General features: G+C 34.8%; 1 protein-coding gene across 2 annotated transcripts in view; it reads right to left on the reverse strand.

Annotated features, from left to right (window-relative positions):
- INTS9 (integrator complex subunit 9) overlaps window positions 1–21,431 on the reverse strand; it is a 129,492-nt gene that overhangs the window by 94,340 nt on the left and 13,721 nt on the right. Inside the window, exons 2-3 of one of the 2 annotated variants that reach the window (XM_044663465.1) lie at window positions 16,114–16,241; window positions 9,003–9,063 (exon numbers count right to left, since the gene is read on the reverse strand). In XM_044663465.1, the coding sequence (XP_044519400.1) occupies window positions 9,003–9,063; window positions 16,114–16,241 (189 nt within the window). Of the gene's footprint in view, window positions 1–9,002; window positions 9,064–16,113; window positions 16,245–21,431 lie in introns of those variants that run through there. The other variant, XM_044663466.1, reaches the window with a different exon arrangement.

A 21,431-nucleotide genomic window follows, 5' to 3' on the forward strand; every position in this document is an offset into this window, starting at 1 on the left:
AGAGGAAACATATAAGAAAAACAACTGCTTGAACGCATGGGTCAGGGTGGACATGACTGAGGGTGTAGACTCGAAACTACCACACCAATGCAACTACCAACAATTTGGAAATTGGTCTTGTTCAAGGACACATGACAAAACTAGTGGAAACGCGCATCGGCCAAGGGTGGGGGGGGGCGCGGGGGGGGGGTTGAAGGGGAAAGGGGAGCATGAATCATGTAACCACGTTAAAAATGAGTATTAATAAATGTTAAAAAAAAAAATAGAAGGAAACATGAAATATCTCACTGAGAAATTGACAGATCAAGAAAACAGGGCTAGAAGAGACAATTTGAGAATCATTGGTCTTCCTGAAAAACCAGAAATTAATAGAGATTTGGACTCCATACTAAAAGAAATTATTCAGCAAAAATGTCCTGAAGTTCTACAACAAGAGGGCAATGTAGACATTGAAAGGATCCATAGATCACCCTCTACACTAAACACTGAAGAGACAACCCCCAGGAATATAATAGCCAAATTCAAGAGCTTCCAATTAAAAGAAAAAATTTTACAAGAAGCCAGAAAGAGACAATTCAGATATCAAGGAGCACCAATCAGGATCACACAGGATCTGGCAGCCTCCACACTACAAGACCGCAAGGCTTGGAATATGATATTCAGAAAGGCAAGAGAACTGGGTCTACAACCAAGGATCACCTACCCATCAAAACTAACTATATACTTCCAGGGGAAAGTATGGGCATTCAACAAGATAGAAGATTTCCAAGTATTTGCACAGAAAAAACCAGGACTAAATGAAAAGTTCGATATCCAACCACAAAAATCAAGAGAAACATGAAAAGGTAAATAAGAAATAGAAGGGAAAGTAAGAAAACTCATATTTTTTAAATTTGCCTCTTTAAGGGCTTCAATAAGATCTAATTATTTGTATTCCTATGTGGAGAAATGTTATGTATAATTCTCTGTAGTGAACTCTGTTCACCATTATAGCATTCACTATTATAATAATTAGAAGAATTATTCATAGGGAAAGGTTGGAATACAAAATGGTCTAAGATGATATGGGCGGGAGGGAAAGAGGGGAGTGAATAGTGGAGGACACCAAAAGAATCTTGAAGGAATAAGAAAAACAGGATATTCTATTACACACAAAGAGGGCATGGGAAGGGGAAGGGATGAATACTATTATAACAAGGAGAGGAAGAGAGCATTAAGAGGTAATATTTAAACCTTACTCTCAGTGTAATTAACCCTGAGAGGGAAGAGTAGCTATATCCATTGGGATATATAACTCTATCTAACCCTAATGAGAAAGTCAGAAGGGATAAACCAAGGGGAGCAGGGGAGTGGGGAGGTCAAAAAAGGGAGTGGTAAAATAGAATGTAACGGACTTCTGTACTAGCAGCAATGCAATGATCCATAACAATTCTGAGGAACTTATGGAAAAGAACGCTACCCACATTCAGAGGAAGAACTACAGGAGAGCAAATACAGAAGAAAAGCAACTGCTTGAACACATGGGTTGAGGTGGACATGATTGGGGATGCAGACTCGAAACTACCACACCAATGCAACTATCAACAATTTGGAAATAGGTCTTGAGTGATGACATATGTTAAAACCAGTTGAAATATGCACCGGCTATGGGGGTGGGGGGAGGAGGTTGGGGGGTGAAGGGGAAAGGAAGAACATGAATCATGTAACCATGATAACTTTTCTAAACAATAAAAATTATTAAAAAAAAAAGAAATTGTAAAGATGCTCAATTATTCCAGATCAAATGTGAATTATATAAGTAAAAATAATTAAACTGCTCATATCCATTGACTATGCAGATCACCTCCCATCCATGCCTGCCCATGTCTTGTTACTCTTGTCCATGTCCTTTCATAAACTACCAATGGAATCCACCCAATATCAACAAGTTGAAAGCATTTGTTATTGCCAGAGGTCTTTGATTTCTTCATTGACTTTCTTCTTGTTATGTGTCTAGACCATCTTCTTTTCTTATCATATAATTCCTTCCTTAATGATGTGCTTTACTCTTGGCTTTCTTTGGAGTTCCTTACTGGTTATATGTTATAGCCTTTGGCATTCATTTCCTGCCATTTGACAAGTTAAATCATATGGTTGCTGATTGAGTAACAGCTGTCAATAGTGTTAATGTAATTTCTTTTGTCTGTTTCCCATTTTTTATTTTGAAAAATTTGTTTAAGTAATTCATGGTTAAGTTGTTTCAGTAGTATGTTTTATTTTCTCATTCTTCTTTTTCTTGTTTTTTTTTTTTTTAAATGAATTCTCATCTTAGATCTGCTGGATTGATGGTCTGATTTTACAGACACCTGACTTAGGGATAACTTCCACATTAACAACAAAACTTTTCCTATCTGCTAAAATAATGGAAATGAAAAGATCACTAAGGAAGTAAAACTCTATGAGTGGCGGAAGAACTAATGATAATAAAAGCTGATGATAACTGAACCCAGGAAAGATGAGATAATCAAGAGCGAGAGCAAGGAGAAAAAAGAATGATCTAGGGCAGAACACTGGAACACATTATGCACGAGGCCAGGGCACAGATGATGATCCAACAAACAAGACTGGGAAGGATTAGTCAGAAAATTAGGAAGAAAACCACTGAAGAACAGTGTAATGAAAATCCAGGAAAGAGAGCAGATCCTCAAGAAGGGAACATTCAACTGTGTCAAACATATCAGAGAGGTCAAATGGGATGAGGACCAGATCAACCACTTGGAGCCTCAAAACTTGGCAATGAAATTTACGACTCATTTGTATTTTACTGTGTTCTTTAAAACTATGTGATTTATTAAGACCCATTAGCTCTCTCAGGTATTTCCTTGGTCACCCATTCTATATCCTTTCTTTATTCCTGAATACCATAGATACTTCCACTAAGTTACAAGTTTACTTTTCTTTGTTATTTCTATTTAATTAAGTAAGCTAGTAAGAAGATATTCAGATTCATCTCCAAAATAAACAACTAGGATAAAATGGAATCTATACTAAAAAATTAGGCTTACATAGTAAGACTAACCATTTAAAAAAAGTTTTTTAAATATGATTTACTGATATGTAAGGAATTTGTGTCTAGTGGTTTTGGTAAGCTTGACATTAAAAGTAATAAAGATATGAAAGATCTTAATCTAGTCAGGTAAATGAAATAATTTAATAAAGACATAGAAATAGTAAATTATTAAAATATCAAATGCAAATGGACAAAATCCTAATGGATTTAAAAATGGAATCCAAAATATGCTATTTAAAAATAACATTTAATTCAGAAAGATTTACATAGATTGGAATTGAAAATTAAAATTCATTATAATTTATTATATTTCTGATAACAAAAACTGGAAATGGCATCAATGATATCAAGGTCAAATTCAAACCAGAAGCAGTGAAAGAGATAAAAACAAGGCTGCAATATTACATTAAAACTTTAAATTAAAAATGAGAAATTAAAACAGTATGTCTCTAAGTAAAAACTGTTTCTTTTCAAGTACCTTTGGTCAGATTTTTCAGGAATAATTGTTAATAGATCAACTGAGAATATTTGGTTGCCAGTCACCAAGGTTTGTTAAGGATCGCTATAGAGCTGGTAAAAGCTGGTTGAGAATATAAATGAAGTCAAAGACAAATTTTCTGCCATTATGGATCTTAATATTTAATTAGGAAAACAAAAATTGTAAAAAAGATAAAAGAAATACAAGTAAGGAAACAAGATTCAATGTAAACATCGTTGGAATATCTGAATATAGTATTTGTGTTATTTTGAACAAAGCACAAAATAAGCCATCAACATTTTCAACTCCTCCTCACCCAATATAGGTTTTTGTTTTTAATTCTGAATTCTGTTCCATTCAGCTCCTCCATGAGTTCCTCCCTAATTCCTCTAGCTGAAAGTGACTTCTCTCCCTTCAAATTTCTTAAAGTGTTTTGGTTCACTCAGCTACCTTTATCACTTTTTGTGTCTCTGGTGTATAGCTCTGTATTCTGAACAGCGAAGGCATTTAGTTATTTTCTAATTAAAATGGTTCCTTTTTGGAAGTACAACTCTGATTTTATAATGAAGATCAATTGAAAGAAAGAGTTTGTATTACTGCTGACTTTTTGAAACAAAGAGTTAGGAGGTTGTTGAGGTTTTTGGGCCAAATTCACTTAATATATTAAGTTATATATCTGGCCAAAGACTTTAGCCATTTAAAATTACTTTGCTTGAAATCTTTATCCATAAGTTGTTAGGTGTCATCTAAAATTTTTCTGCATATGAAATGTATTATTCTAAGTCTCCTAGCAAGACTGATAAAAAGAAAAAAACCTCCTAATATCTTAAGAAGTCAAGTCAGCTTTCCTCTCCATGTGGTAGTAACCAATCCTTAGCCAAGCCAACAAATGTTGAAACCAATTACAGTGTATCTGCCAACTAATAACAAATGAGCTTAATGGCAGAAGTCTCTTCAAGAACTCCCTCAAAATATTAGGAACGATTAAAGCCAGATTATGGATGTTTTAGTGCCTTGTCTGATGTTAAATTGGTTTTGTAATTTCATTCCAAATAATGCTAAATTAAGGCATGTCTACTTTCCATGATAAAGCACTGACCCTTGACCCCCTAGCCTTCCTTGCCCTAGTAACTGCATTTGCCATTCAAAACACTTTTAAGGTGAGTGTATACTATTCAAAATTACTCTTGAAAGAAATTACCTGCAGATATAACATATAAATCATCTCATGATTATGCACTGGGAACCTCCTGAAATTCTGATAGGAAAATCATTCTTTCTATTATGATAGCTACTTTTAAATCAGGTCTGTTGTTTCTCTAAATGCCATATACTTTTTTTAAACACTTACTATCTTAGTAACAACTCTTAAGACAGAAGGACAAGGGCTAGGCAAACAGGGCTAAGTGACTCGCCCAAGGACACACAGCTAGGAAGTGCCTGGGAACAGATATGAATCCAGGACCTCCCATTTCCTGGTGCCACATAACTGCCCTGTCACATACTTAAAAAAAAATTAGTTTTCATTGCAATTTGGTTTTTTGAACAGTGTTCAGTTTGTACTTTAGCTGACTGTTAGAAGAGGTAGCTGGCTGGCTCAGTGAACAGAATATTGGGCCTGGAGCCGCCAGGGAGATCTGAGTTCAAATCTAGCTTCACACTCACTAGCTGTGTGACCCTGAGCAAGTTACTTAACTTCTCTTTGCCCTAATCCACTGGAGATGGAGAGTTAAACTACTCCTTTATCTTTGCCAAGAAAACCTCATGGACAGTATTGATGTACTATGGTACATGGGGTTAGAAATGAATACCAACATAGTTAAGAGGAATATGTAAAAGCATGCTTTTTTAACAATATGTACATATATATTTCTGTGTGTATACCTCCCGCGTCTCCCCCCACCCACAAGAAAAGCATATAACTTCCTTGGGCTTCAGTTTCCTCATTTGTAAATGAAGGATTTGGATTTAATAACCTCCAAGATATTTTCCAACTATAAATACATGATCCTATTTAGTCATATTCTGAAAAATTACAGTATTTTAAAAATATTCACGCTCTTTATTCAATTTTCCAACTGATAGAAAATAAGAAAAAAAAACTCTGGAATTAAGGGTGAACTGGACAAAAACTAATTTTTCCTCTGCTGATTTTTTGTGAATCCTTGAGTAAATCATTTCACAGAACTAGAGAATTTCAAAGTTGGAGGGCCATTAGAGGCAACTGAGTATAATCCAAGCATGACCAAGAATCTTTTGTACTCACATCCCATATAAGTGATCATTTAATCTTCAATGAATCAGCATGCAATTTATTAAGAAATCAAGTGAGGGGGAGCTTACTACCTTTAGAGCCAGTCCATTGCACTTTTGGATAGCTCTGTAATAAAGTTTTTCCCTAAATCCTATTATTTATCCATAAACTTTGGGCACTTCATTTGTAGAACAATCTTACGTAATATTGAAGAGTTTATTTCTAGAAATCCACCAATAACAAAAACTATAGTTCTGAAAAAAATATGGTTTAGTAACTTGGACTTATGACCAAAGGGCTATTCCAATGATGGTGAACCTTTTTGAGACCAAGTGTCCAAATTGCAAATTGCATGGAGAGGGGGAGGAGGGGAGCAGCACTGCCCTGTGTCCCTCTGGCTTTCTAGTAACAAACTCTGGCAAATGGCAACAGTGGAGGACTCTGAGTGCTCCCTCTGGCATGCAAGTTTCACCAATATGGTGCTATACAATTGTGCATACCTTTTGACCTAGCAATACAACTACTAGATCTGTATCCCAAAGAGATCAAACAAAAAAGAAAAAAAGACTTGTATGTACAAAAATATTTATATTAGCTCTTCATGACGTGGCAAAGAATTCTAAAGTGAGGGGGATGCCCATCAATTGGGAATTGTTAAAAAGCTGTGGTATATGATTGTGGTGAAATACTATTGTGCAATAAGAAATGATGAGGGGGACGGTTTCAGAAAAACTTGGGAAGATTTATATGAATTGATGCAGAGTGAAATGAGTAGAACCAGGAGATCCATAACAGTAAATTTTAACTATGAAAGACTTAGCTACTCTGATCAATATAATAATTCAAGACAATTCCAAAGGACTCATAATGAAAAATGCTATCCTTCTCTAGAGAGGGACCTGATAAATTCGAGTGCAAACTAAAGTATAATTTTTTCACTTTCTTTTTTTTCTTGCTTTTTTCTAATATGGCCAATATAGAAATGTATTTTGCATAATTTTACATGTAAAATTGATATATGCATTGCTTGCCTTCTCAATTGGTGGAGGAGGGGGTAGATGGAGAGAATTCGGAACACAAATTTTTAAAGTTGATTGCTATAAATAAATTTTTAAAAATGCAGTTCAAGGGGGCAGCTGGGTGACTCAGTAGATTGAGAGCCAGTCCTAGAGATGAGAGGTTCTAGGTTCAAATCTGGTCTTAGACACTTCCTAGTTGTGTGACCCTGGGCAAGTCACTTAACTCCCATTGCCTAGCCCTTACTGCTCTTCTGCCTTGGAACCAATACATAGTATTGATTCTAAGACAGGACCTTCTACTCCACTGAGTTTCTGGGCATAAAGTTAAACCCATTATTGAAAACTGGCCAACTCAGTACATAGACACACTATAATTAAAAACAAACAAATACTATTTTAAGATGTTGTCATTATTACAGTCATCTGTTTACTATGTTGAAGCTAGTGCTACTTTTGATTTAGTGTTCTGAGAGAATTTTTAAAATGACTCTGCTATTATTTAAGTCATATCTTTCAAAACACATTTTAACTTTATTAAGTCTTACAAAGTCAGTGGAGCTGCTGAAGAGGGCTAGACTAAATTCTTTCTTTAGTTTTATCTTAAAAACTTACTTCTGAAAACAATGGTTTTACTTCCACTGTTCATTATATAGAGCAGAAAAATTGGCTTAATTTCTAAGCAGAGCTTAGAATGCATTAAAAAAAAACCAACAAAAAACAAAAGTTACCTTCTGACTTAGAATCAGCTCCAAGGTAGAAGAGTGGCAAGTACTAAGTATTTGGAGTTAAATGACTCGCCCAGAGTCACACAGCTTGGAAGTGTTTGAGGCTATATTTGAACCCAGGACCTCCCATCTCTAGAGCTGGCTCTCTATCCACCAAGCAACCTTGCTGCCCCTAGCATAACATTTTGATAAAGAAGTTTGACATTTGAATAAAGTAGATATGAAGTTGTACTGACCACAGAATGTCTTTTAAAAAGTAATGGACAGGGGGCAGCTGGGTAGCTCAGTGGAGTGAGAGTCAGGCCTAGAGACAGGAGGTCCTAGGTTCAAACCCGGCCTCAGCCACTTCCCAGCTGTGTGACCCTGGGCAGGTCACTTGACCCCCATTGCCCACCCTTACCACTCTTCCACCTATGAGACAATACACCGAAGTACAAGGGTTTAAAAAAAAAAAAAAGTAATGGACATAGCCATACTGCTTTAACATTTTCAAAAGCATTTTATTCCTAACATTCCTTTGTAAGGTAGTTCTATATTGAGCAGTAAAAAAATGTAATGGATATGGAATCAGAAGACCTGATTTTGAATTCTAGACCAACCTCTGCTTCTTTTGTGCAAAAGGGCAAGTCAGTTCAACTCTTTATACTTCAGTCTCCTCTGTAAAATAAGACAGAAATCCACAAGCATTTATTAAATGCTTACTGTGTGACTAGAACCCTTTATTTCTGAATGTGGGATGCTGGAATTTGACAGCAGTCAATCACTTTTATAAAGTATTTTAAAATTTATGCAGGGCTTTCAACACAATCACTCCAGAAGGCAGGCAGTGGGATAGTCTGCATTTTACAGAAGAGGAAACTGACATGCAGAGTTTAAGTGATTTAGGATCATAGCATTTAAAGGTACAAGGGCTCCTAAGTCATGAAGAGAACTGAGTATAATAGAATTACTTTTTAATTAGTTTAAAAAATACATTTACTGACAACTTTTTACTTTATTTTGGCTGTCATTTCTTCTTTTCTAGACTGATTCTGTCTATGGGACAAGGAAAACTGAAGTTCAAACATCTCTGAAATGATGGCTGCATTTGACATTTCTGCCCTGGTCCACTCTCTGCTGTAAGGAGATAGGATGAGTCATTATCTTCTCTCTCTGATACTTATTCCAACCCCTTTGTTTTACATATGAGGAAACTGAGAAGGGGAGCGGAATGGCCCAGTGCCACACAGATTGTAAATAGTGGAGCTGGATTAAAATCCAGATTAGCTCTTCCAATTCCCTGGACCTCTTTCTTCACTCATGCTCTTTGTATTTTGTATATGAGACATACTAAGGAGTGTGGATCTTAAGGCTTTGCACGTCAACCCAAAGTATGGGTCAAGAGTTATCAGAGCTGCCTAACTGCTACAATAAGCACAGATCTATTCTGGTCAGGCGGCTTTCTGAAGGCTAACAACATTCTCCAGGTCAGCATTACCTTGTCCAAAAAGGTATTTCCATCCTTTAAAGCCCAACCAGGAAGATTAGACAACCTTGGACTGAAAAAAACAAACACAAAAAAATTAAGTTGATTTAAAATACATTATACTCAATGATTTCTTTCTGACTTTACTGTCTCAATAAAGTTTAAAACACTTAATACTTACTGGTAGGTGTATTCATCAAAAATGATGAAAAGAAACAACTCTTCAGTGCCAACTACAAGAATTTTGCAGTAATGGGATATAAAAGCCCAAACACCAAAGATTTTTGAACTAGATTAAGGTGTGAGCTGAATGTCATTGAAAGTAACAAAGTAAAAGGGACAGTTAGTGGCTTGGTGGATGGAATGCCAGGGCTGAAGACAGAAAGTCATGGATTCAAATCTGGCCCCAAACACTTCTTAGCTATGGGCAAGTCACTTAACCCCAGTTGCTTGCCCTTACTGCTCTTCTGCCTTGGAATCAATACTTATATCAGTTCTAATACAGAAGGTAAAGGTTTTTGTTGTTTTTTTTTAAGTAATAAAGTAAAAAGATGGAACCAAGACACAACATAGTTTTACATGTAGATTTTCAAAGTAAAAAGTCCTGGGTTCCATCATATCTACATTACTGACTTGCAACCTCATAAATGTATTTTTTATTCTTATTAGCCTGAATTTTCCTCTCTTATAAAATGAGGGTAGTTTTTGGAGAGAGTAATGTGGTAGAAAATACTATGAATTTGGAATCAAAATATTTGCATGAAAATCTAATGCAATCTTACACACTGGGAATTTAAGTCTCTTAATATTTCTGAAACCTCAGTTTTCTCATTTGTAAAATATGGATAGTAATACCTGTAACTAAAAAATGTTGGCAAAGTCACTAAGCTCCCATAACCTCAATTTCCTCAACTGTAAATAAGGACCGAAATCCTTTCCAAGCTCTGGAACTCATGAATAATTGCTATTTTGAATCATTGTTGGGAATACTCATATCCATGATATCATAGAGCTATTAAAGGATTACAGAAGCAAGAACCCCAATGGATGAAGAATTCTCCAATAAATGACCATTTACACCAACTCAATTTATTCATTTGTCCTAAGCAATTTTCCTCAAATACACACATTTTCACTGTTTTGCTCAAACCCAATATACAAAATGAAAAAGCAGGAAAGCTCTTAACTTTATCCTGTCTATAGAAGAGCAATAATATACTTGCTCACATTATTTATGTGGCTGCTCAGACAAAAAAAGTCAGGGAGAATTACACTACTATTTGATTTCTGAATATAAAGTCCTTTTTGTCCTACATCTGCAACTCTATATTTTCAAATCTCAGGTCTTAATTTTTCTCAGAAGAGATGAAAAACTATTGCAATCAATCTTTTATGTCTGATATGCTCTTTTTCCCCCTATTCTCCTTAGTCTTTCAATTTGCCTCTCACCAGTATATTGCCTTTCTTTTTCTAAAGCCTTCCCTCCCCATCCCTTTTGGGCATTAATTATGTTCCTTCTTCAGTGTTATACTTCTGAACATCAATTTCATACTTTTAATTCCTTTGGTGCTAGAACATAATGATTTCCAGACTGCTGAAGTCATTTTACATAGCCTATACATGGAACTCAAAACTTTTATAAAAAATTATCTAGTTAAGACTTTGTATTATCACACTATAAAATGGCAAATAGATAGTACTAATAATCTACATTTATATGGCACTTTTCTGTGTCCAAAGCTTTTTCCTCTCCAAAATCAAACTCTTACTTTGGAAATACCTTCCAGTGATACAAATTGGCCATTCATCTTTAACTTAGAAGAGTTGGCTAGGGGGTCCACCCTTGGGTTTGCCTAATATTTAGACACCAATGGAGCATGTAGGTTCTCCAGGTTTCATCACAGAGAAAATATCCTGATAACTGTCTTTTTATTACTATTTTCCTTCATGTTTTTATCTACTCAATTTTTTTTATTTTTAAGTTTAGAAAATGGAACTGTTATAAGCAGGTGTAGACAAAGTCTAGATAATGTGTATTTTAAGTCTGTATTTCACATACATATTTGAATAAGGTTCATGGGATCAATTCTTTGAAATACTGATTTGATCACAGATCCACTATGGTACTAAAAAAAGTTTTATGAAATTTACTCTAGTAAACAAGACTATTGAAGGGGCATGCACATCTATTATTTCTGATATGTGGTATTTTCATCTGAAAGTGTTTACTCATGAATAATCCATCACTTAAGTGTCTTTTAATAGCTTTGGTTAGCTTTGAAAATTTTGATTTCCTTACTAATGTGGTCATACTAAAATAAATAAATATATACATGCTAAAACAGTAGTTAAATATAAACTGTGTTGCCTTTTTTGATACTTGGAAAAATCAAAGCAAGAAAGTTTTAGCTCTATTCCACTAGATATTAAATACCAATAGAGATGCATAAAGGTAGTCTTGCTTTAAGAAAACCTAATTTCTCAAAATCAAGTAACATGTTTTTCACTTGTCTGGTATCACAAGGGAAATGATCCACCCAAGTGTATTTCCAGATAACTGATGCTTACATTGTTAATTACTCAAACTTTTATCTAATGATTTTGAATGGAAATCTTCCCAATGTTTATTAGAGATTTCTTTGCTCTTTTTTAAAAAAATAGAATTTTAAAAGACCCGTCTCTTTGATTTTATTTGTGGAATGAGCCCTGGAGAGTATCTACAATGAGAGTTTCTTCCATAAATAAAAGGGGCTGACACCTTGCATGACACATAAGATAACAGAGTTGTTTAGGGGAAGCACTAAGAACTTAACTGACTTGACTAAAGTCACATGGCCAGTAGGAATTAGATGAAAAGTTTAAACCTTGATCTTTCTGCCTCCAAGGCCAGTTCTTTATCCTCTATGTTAAGCTGTTTTTCTTCTAGGTTTAAATTACATTCTTTCTATGCTTTCTTGATGATTGCAAGGGTTGTCATTATAAACACCAATTACTGGGCAGCACTATGATAGAGCAATGCATTCAAGGGCCATGGAGGCAAACAGGGCCATCATCATTGTGCTTCCTCTAACGTTGTCCTTCCCCGTGTCTTATTATCTGTTGATTTTAACAAGATGGATTTTAAAATCAAATGATCATGCTTGTTGGGACTGTGTGTAAAACAGGAGCAACAAGACTCTGAGTAAGGCTTTTGTGCACGAACAGTATGGCATTTATTGGCCACTTAGTGGTCCTTGCATGTGTTATTCATAGTTGAAGTTGCTAGATAAGTTATCTTCAGACATGTGAGGTGCTGTTGTGCCCATTTAGAAAACTGGCACACTGAAGGGTTATCTGTAATTTATCTACATATTTTGGGTTTTTTCGGGGGGCCTTATAAAAGAATTCACCTATGTCCTTTAAATCAAAGGTCTATGAACTTTTTTTAATATTTTGATAATTGTAATATAACTGATTTCCTTTGCAATCCTATGTCTTTTATTTCATGCATTTAGAAACATTATTGGAAGAAAGAGTCTCTAAGCTCTGACAGACTGGCCAGGGGATTTATGATACAAAAAAGGTCTGCCTTAGACAGTAAGACAGATTTGCATTTTGAAAATTATTTGATAAATATATATGTACCTGCAGCTTTTCAGATATACTATGAATTGCATCAAGTGCTTGTATGTGTGACTACTCAATGGGATACTATGGGAAGAACAACAGTGGCATACCTTGGACACTAGATAACATTATTTCTGGAAGAAAAAGAACCAACACACTATATCAACCTTTACACTAGCTTGATGGCACTTTCTGCTTCTCAGATGTTTTGCATTGTTTCCATTCTCTATCTATTTCTTCTTTTACTGTGTGATCAATATAATAATAATAAAAGCTAGCATTTACATAAGTAATTTTAAGTTTTGCAAAGCACTTTACACGTGCTATCTCATTAGGTTCTCACAACTCTGTGAGGAAGGTGCTTACTAATAACCTTCATTTTATAGATCAGGAAACAAGCACAGAGGTCGAGTGACTAATCCAGAGTCACAGAGCTAGTCATGGAGGTAGGATTTGAATCCAGTTCTTCCTGAGTCCAAGTCTAGCACTCTATCCACTAGCTACTTCACTTCTTGAATGGAAATTTGTCAGGGACTTTGTAGAAAGGATTCCTGTTCAGGAATTGGTTCAACTAATGCCTATCTTCCTGTTAACTGTCCCTGGAATCCCAAAATATAGAAGGATGAATCATCTAAGCTCCAGGAGCTGGCAGCATTCTGGGTTAAGAATAAGTTTATTAGCTTCTACTGCTTTTAATCCTTCTGTCCATAACTCTTCCAGTTTATTTTCTATTCCCAAACTCTTTGTCTCCAACAGCAAAAATCCCTCCTTCACCTCCCAGGAAGAGAAGTTTGGAAAGATCTCACTGCTGTTGCTTCTAGAGGGTCACCACTGTCTACTAGTAAAGTGCCCTCTCTTCCAAGTTTCCCAACATAGTCTTAGAAGCATAAGAAAAAAAAAATCTCCCTTTAAGTAATAAGAATTTGGTTGCTATCTTTTATATAATTATTTAAAGGCTAATCCCTAAAGATTTTCATGCTGTGAATGCATGTATTTCTTCTATGTCATCTTATGGGCAAAGAATTAGGAGAAAGTCTGGAAGACAGAGCTTCTAGTCCTATTTCTGCCATAATTTCATAATAAATGCATTCATAATTTGGGAAACTCACTTTTCTTGAGCTTGCTTACTACAATGTGAAGACTTTATATTAATTATAGGGACAGGTTTTCTGAAAGAGTCAGCAGATTTATAAGTAGATGCCACTGGTAACAAAAGGGACTAAGTAAAAATGTAGATCTGTGTTAGTGAATCTATGGCATTTGTGCCAGAGAGGACTATTGCCTTCCTCCATTTGAGGTCATTTCTCACATCACCTGCCCCTCTGCCCCAACCCCTTACCCCAGTCAGGAGGTTAGGGGGAGGCTTCACATGCTGCAAGAGGGTTGCATTTTGGACACTTGGTCTCTAAAAGGTTCTCCATCAATAGTGTAGATAGATTGGTGTCAATGCTTCACCAATACTGAGGTAAAGAAACATACCTCAAATCATACACTTTCCTGATACTACTGGATTAACAGGGTTAAGACTATACAAGAAAAGCAGCATATGAGTCAAATATTGTGGAACAGACTCCTTATAAGTAAGATTTCAGTGTGCTGAATCCAATTTTAGAGTCAATTACCTCCCTTATCAGTGTCTAAAATTCAGTTCGGTGGTCCTTATGGCAACCTTATCCTGTGTTCCTATCCAATGTAGTTCCTATCCAGTGTTCCTAGGTCTTCTCTCTAGGCCTAGTGGAGCAAGTCTAATTCTTCTTCCACATGACAAATTCTTCAAATACTAGAAAGACAGCTATGAAGCCCCATCTAAGTCTTTACACATTCTGTGCCAAATATACCTTGGTCTTTTGAGTGATCCAGTTTCTTAAAGCCCTTTCTAAAATGTGGGAGAATTAAACATAATACTCCATGCATGGTTTAAGTAGAACTTGTTATAGAAGAATTATCCCTTGGCTTTCTGCTCTACAATACATCCATTAAGTAAAAGACTAAAACGTGGTTCGATGCAAAATATAACTGGTGAAAGCCACCCTGTTCCCTTCTCATGTCTTTACCAAGAATGCCTTCAATGTATGTAAATTATTTTCATAAAGACTTTTTAGAGATTGGAAAGTGGTCTTATGGGTCACTTACTAGTAATATTTAATTAATTGTATTTTTGGTAGTAACAATGCGGGTAGAGTTGATACAGTAGATAGAGCACTTGAGACAAGAAGATCTGAGTTCAAATTTGGCCTTAGACACTTGCCAGCTGTTTGATTTTAGGCAAGTCATTTAAATGCTATCTGCCTCAGTTTCCTCATCTCTAAAATAGGGATAACAATGGCACTTACTTCCCAGAGTTATTACAAGGATCAACTGATATAATGTTTGTAAAGCACTTGACATAATAAGTGCTGTTTAAATGTTAGCTATTATTATTGTTAATGATGGCCACTATTTTTTCCCTCAGACTTCTCACTATCTTTTACTTCCCCTCTCCCATATCCAATCTGTTGCCAAGACCTAAAGATCTCACTTTTGCAATATTTCTTGAATACAGCCCCTTTGCTCCTCTGACACTGCCAATGCTCTAGGGTAGGCCTTCCTCACCTCACACCTGGACTACTGTAATAGCCTGCTGGTGGGTCTGCCTGCCTCAAGTCTCTCCCACTCCAATCTATTCAGCCACCAAAGTGACTTTTCTCAAAACATAGTAATGACAATGTCAATCATTTACTCAATAAATGCCAATGGTTTCCTGTCACCTCCAAGATCAAATAAAAATCCTGTTTTGTCATTTAAGGACCTTCATTTAAGGACCCTTCTGTCAAGGATGGCTTAAAATATAGTCCTTCTGAAGGCAGGGATAGACTTGTCATGTCTTGATTCTATATGACAGAATCTATAAGGTTTCTTGGTAAAGATCCTGGAGTGGTTTGCCATTTCCTTCTCCAGTATATCCCCATTTTTCAGATGAGGAACTGAGGCAAATAGAGGTTAAATGACTTGCCCAAAGGGTCACACATCCAGGAAGTGTTTTGAGGCCAGTTTTGAAGTCAGATCTTCCTGACTCTAGACCCATGGTCTATTCACTAAGTCACCTAGCTGCCCCAGGGATAGATTAAATAACTCCTAAGTGTTGATTTATTTTACCTCATGCTTCTATGATCTCTAAAGAAAAACTGGTAATAAAAATCATGCAAAGACATTATGATCTTAAAAGTAAAACTCCATGAATTCAAGAACCTGAAAAGGTAATTAAAAGTGGGTTCTTATGCTCAATATAACTAGTTTATTAATTGTCATAAAAATTAGCAGAGAAGATGAAAGATACATGATCTCACTTTTAGTGAGTAGTTTAAGTCACTTTCACAGAAGCTCAGAGTAAATTATGGTAAAAAACTATTCAATAAGTCAGTGTTCTACTTACTCATTACTTTAAAGAAAGTTATTTTGATAAAAAAAATTTTCAGTAGAACAAAATTTTTTGGCAAACCACTCTCCCCCACATTCCTTGGGATCTACTAGAACATACCTCTGAACCAATGGTAAGGGAAGAAAATTGAGTGTTGAAGTCATATCCAGGCCACAATCTAACATGATGGTAGTAGACTTGAATTTGAGTACATTGCATGGTAAAGTTGGGTGTCCTGATAAGCAGTACTGAGAAAGAAAAATAAATTTAATTAGTAATAAACCTCTGGAAAATTCAAACCATAAAATGATTTATTAAAACTACTTATTCTTATAGTAGTACCTAAAGTACAGCTCAAGGAGTCACCTATGCCTGTGAAAAATTTCCCAACTTTCTCTGTGACCTAGCAACTCAGAATATACAAGTAATGAGTACACACAGTATATTTTCATCTGCTCTAAAATATTTCTTGGAGAAGACTTAACTTTTGTGGACTAAAAAGCTGCTTTTCATTAGCTAAAGCCACGGTTTAAAATGGACATCAACTGAGATGAAATTGCTATACTTTGTTTATTTGCATGGAATCCCTAGGCACTTAATAGTTGCTATAAAGTGCTACACAATGATTCCTTCAGTTTCCATTTATTCTAAACCTAGACTTTGGATTGTTATTAGGTTTACTTTCTCCTATTGTAAAATAATGGGAAAAGTTACTTTCCTTAACGACATCTCCTAAGGAGATCCTCCTTAAGATTCCTTGAAGAAAAGATTGGTTTATCCTCTGAGTGGTTAGGTTAATTAGCAAGAACCTATAAAGGATTATGGCTTAACATTCTTCACTAAAATGATTCAGAAGGGCAAATACTTTCTTGTGAACTACTGATATCAAGAGTATGAATTGCCTACATGTTGACATAAGCAAGGAGAAGTCTCTTGTCTGTGGCAGAAAGAACACAAGTATACAAGGCACCAAAAGTCTAAATCCTAAAAGCTAAGATACACAACAGAACTATAATTAAAGTCAAAGGCCAGTGATGATGCACTGTGGGAAAAAGGCCAAAAAAATCATTACTTTTGTGAATAATACATTCTCTTTTTTACTAGAAGATTTTATTACTTTGAAGATTGGTATACGTCTTGTATATGAGAGAGGGAAAAGAGAAAATTTCTCCATGATTCAACGCACTCCACAGGGACCTGACCCTGGTAGCTCAGCAAGAAAGTCGAAGAGTTCATTTTCTTAATCCCTTGACAAGTATATTAATTCATTTTGATTTAAGCACAAGTATATCATAAGCAAAATAATTGTACATCAAAATCTAGCTTCACATGCCAATGATGCACTGGGCAAATTTCTGTTGTTAAAAAGAAATTCTCCAATTTTCCCTAGAAAACAATTTCAGAAACATGTGGAAACTTCACGTGGCAAAAAAGAAAGGTCCATAAACAAAGATGTTATAAACAAGTATTTGGCACAATTGTATAGCCAAGCTATTTCCCAAATAAGCTAATTATTCCAGTAGTCATCAAAATTTGGAGATGCCTTTTAAAAAGAAAAACACAAGAATTTGAAGATGCCCTAATAAAATCTTTTCCCTAGCTAGGTGGCTTAATGAATATAGCACTGGGCTTGGAGATATGAAGACCTGAGTACTTGGAGATATGAAGACCTGAGTTCAAATCCTGCCATGAACATATACTAGTTGTCTGAAACTGGGTGGGTTACTTAACTTTTGTTGGCCTCAGTTTCTTCTGTGGAGATAATAATAGCACCTATCTCTCAGGGTTGTTGTGAAGATAAAATTTGATAATTTTTTAAAAGTACTTCATGAATCTTCAAATTCTCTAGAAATGCTAGTTATTAAGTAATTAATCTCAGCATTTTAGTTTTCTGTCCTCTTGGGGTGATTTATATATTCTCTTTCAAATTGAAGAAAAATCATTAGTTACATCCCTAGCAAACAAATAATTATTGAGTTAATGAAAGTCATTATTGTATATATCTAAAATTAGTAACTCACATTTATTGCCCAAATTCTTAAATCACTTAAGTTTTCTCACCTGTAAAGGAAGTTGGACTAGACAGCTTATAAGGTTCCTTTTAGGGTTATATTTATAGGATCTTATGACCACTACAGACTATCTCTGAATATTATAGCAAAATCTTGATTTACGATAAACTACTGGCTGCTGCTGAACCCACAAAGTCTTAAAGATCTCAAGATCAGTTCATAAGAGTTATGAAATTGTAGAGTTGAAAAGTCAATGTTTATTTTATGTTTAACGGCTAATGTTTACATGTTTCACATATTACATAGTCATATAATGCTTTTTCATGTCATTTTTTCAGATCTTCAAAAACTTGCAAGGAATATGGTGTTATCTCCAATGAAGATAAAACTGAAGGACATTAAAATTAAGCATAGTTCAAGGTTGCAATCAACAGTAAGTGGCAGAATTAAAACTGGATCAAAAAAGTCCAGTGCTATTTCTAATTATATCACTACTTCCATATTTTGTCAGTCATCCAGGAATGCAGGGTAAGGAATCTACAGTTTAGGGCAACTGTAATTAAAAAAATACTTATCAAATACTTGTTTTCTGTAGTAACAGGAAATATGATACAGTGAGCAAAGAATTAATCTCAAAGTAAGACCTGAGATCAAGTTCTGCCTCTGTGATTTTGGGCAAATCACTTAATCTTTCAGGGGTCTGGGCAATTATCTAAAACCATTAAGTTGAAAATATCCTGACATACAAAAGCAAAGGCAATTTCCCTTTCACTATATCAAGGAAATGAAAGATCCAATCACTACATCTACTTTATGTAATAACCTGTACAATGCAATGCAAGGCATGGAATTAGGTATGACTTGATTTCTGTTCTCAGGAAAATTATAATGTAGTAGGAAAAAGACCTAAATAAGCAAAAAGTTAAAACTATATGTACATTTTACACACACCGTATACATTTTAAAAATCTGAAAACTTAAAACAACTTTATAGTAAAAAAGAACAATTATATTATAAACTTATATCAGTCTAAACTCTCTTCTAATATTGTTAATGAATGCTTGTATGTAGTATATACACACTATTATAATAATCTTATGTTGTGCTTTTAAACTCCACAAATATATAACCATTTCCATGTATTATCATAGTTTATATAATTATCATTTTTCATAGTTATAACACATCTAATCAGCATAAGATAGCATAGTTTCCTTAGCTTTTTCTGTTGAAATCTGAAGTGTTTCTACTTTTGGGGGGGCTTTTGTAAATATTATGAATATTCATTACATATACTTATATTTTTCTTTTGAAGCAACTCCTTGGAATATATTCTTCTAAGTAGAGTTAGAAGCTTAAAGGTTATATGCATTTTTTTGGCTCTTGGCATATGGACAAGTATACCCACACCCACAGACACACACACCTCCATATTGTTTTGCAGAAAGATTAAATTAATTCATTGTGTTACAAAACATACATATATACACATTTCTCTATTGCCAGCCCTCCCTGCCAACACTGAGCTTAATATTTATAACTTATTAGTTTAATAATTATATTGTGTTATCTTTAAATTATCTTAATTCATATTTCTCTAAGTAATAGTAAGGGCATACCTTAAAATTTTTTTATTGAAAATATAATCCAACAAACACAAATATTTCAATATACAGAGAAGAAACACTAAAAAAATTATAAACTACTATTACATAACCTTAAAAATACACAGATACATGTAATTTAAAGAGGTAGTAATAAAATTTGTATCCTCTCCTGTACTTTTCTTCTATTCATTAAAAAAATATATATATTAATGCTTTTTGCACATTTATTACTTCCTGCTAACCTAACCTCCTCTGAAACCTCACACAGAAGCCTTTCCTTATAACAAATATGTATTGTCAAGCAAAATAGCCTTACCTCATTCTGTGGAATGGACATTTTTGGAAGTTTAGTGAAACTTATGTACCCTTTCTTAAAAAATATTTTGTTTAAAATAAAATACATAGAATTTCATCATTAGCTTTTGAAGCTATTGGAGTTTTGAGGTTTTTCGGAGTTGATTCCCTTCAAATTGTTTTTATAGTCATGTCAATTGTTCTCCTAGGTTTTTATTTCACTCTACTTCAGTTCATACAAGTTTGTTCATATTTCTGCTCCTATCATAAAGAGTTTGTACTTTTTTAATGTAACACATAGTTATTATTTATATTAGCTGTTTTTTCTTTGTGTGAAAATGACTCATCACCTTTTATCTATCAAATGGAATATATTGACCATATACATTTTAATAAATTCTTTATATATTCTGGACAGTGTTTACATGGGTGATGTCTGTCATTTTTTCCTATAATGCTGCTCTCCTCTTTTGATATTTGCTTTTATATTTGTGAAATTTTTTACTTTGTATCTGAACATATCTTTGATGCATTTTCAAATCTTTTCAATTATAACAAATTTACCTCATTACAGACAGGATAAAATGCAACTATCTAGTTGGCAAACTGAGTTTTAAAATGTTAAATTCTTCTTTATGTTGTTCTCAAACATTACAATTTATGGTGAATTGTAAATTAATTTACAGAATAAGGAAATGGGAAAACAATAGGGCTCCTTTGGGTTGAGTAGTAGTGGGCCAGAACGTTCAGCTCTTAGGATAATCACCAGGAAAGACCTTGATGGCAGCAAGCAGGGAGTAATGCTTTAATTACATTTTAATAAGGAAAAGAGAGTATAGTGCCCAACAGTGTGGGTGCCAGGAGAGGTAGATGGCATCTGGATGGAGAAGGCCGCAGCAGGGAGAATTGCTTATGTAACCACAGACTGGAGTTGGTAATACTTAGGTAGTATGAACATTTAGGAGGGAAAAGAATGCTGGGGGACAGGAGTTGGGGGGGGGGTCTCATTTTTATACAGTTTTGTTGGAAGACAGACTCTATGCCAACTGGAATTAGCTAATTATCTACATCATGTCAAAGTTATCAGCAATGTCTGGTGTTTTCTGGTTTTACTGCAGATGTCTGAAGCTTATCTGAGGCTTAAGAGACCACTGGCAGTTAGTAGAACCAATAGAGTAAGGCAAGGCATGGCTGGCTTCCCTCGATTTAGTATACAGTCTTGGGATGTGGTTTTTAGTTAATTTTTGAGACAGTTTGCAAATAATCTTTATGCTCCTTTAATCTAAGGGCAGTGTATAAGTTCTTTCAAGTTTCCCCTTAGCAATCTTTCTTCTAGCTATTGTTAACTTTATGCTGGTTCCTTATAAACTTACTATACTAACTAGAAGGGGAAAGTGAAATACACAGAGGAAATAAAACAAGATACGGTTTTAATACACAAGTACTCTAGCAGATTCATGATTTCACAGGTGTAGGGCCATTCTACAGATCACAATCCTCTGTTTCATAATTCTGAGGTACACT

The sequence above is a fragment of the Gracilinanus agilis genome, chromosome 2 (assembly GCF_016433145.1).
Source record: "Gracilinanus agilis isolate LMUSP501 chromosome 2, AgileGrace, whole genome shotgun sequence".
In the NCBI taxonomy this organism is placed as follows: Eukaryota; Metazoa; Chordata; class Mammalia; order Didelphimorphia; family Didelphidae; genus Gracilinanus; species Gracilinanus agilis.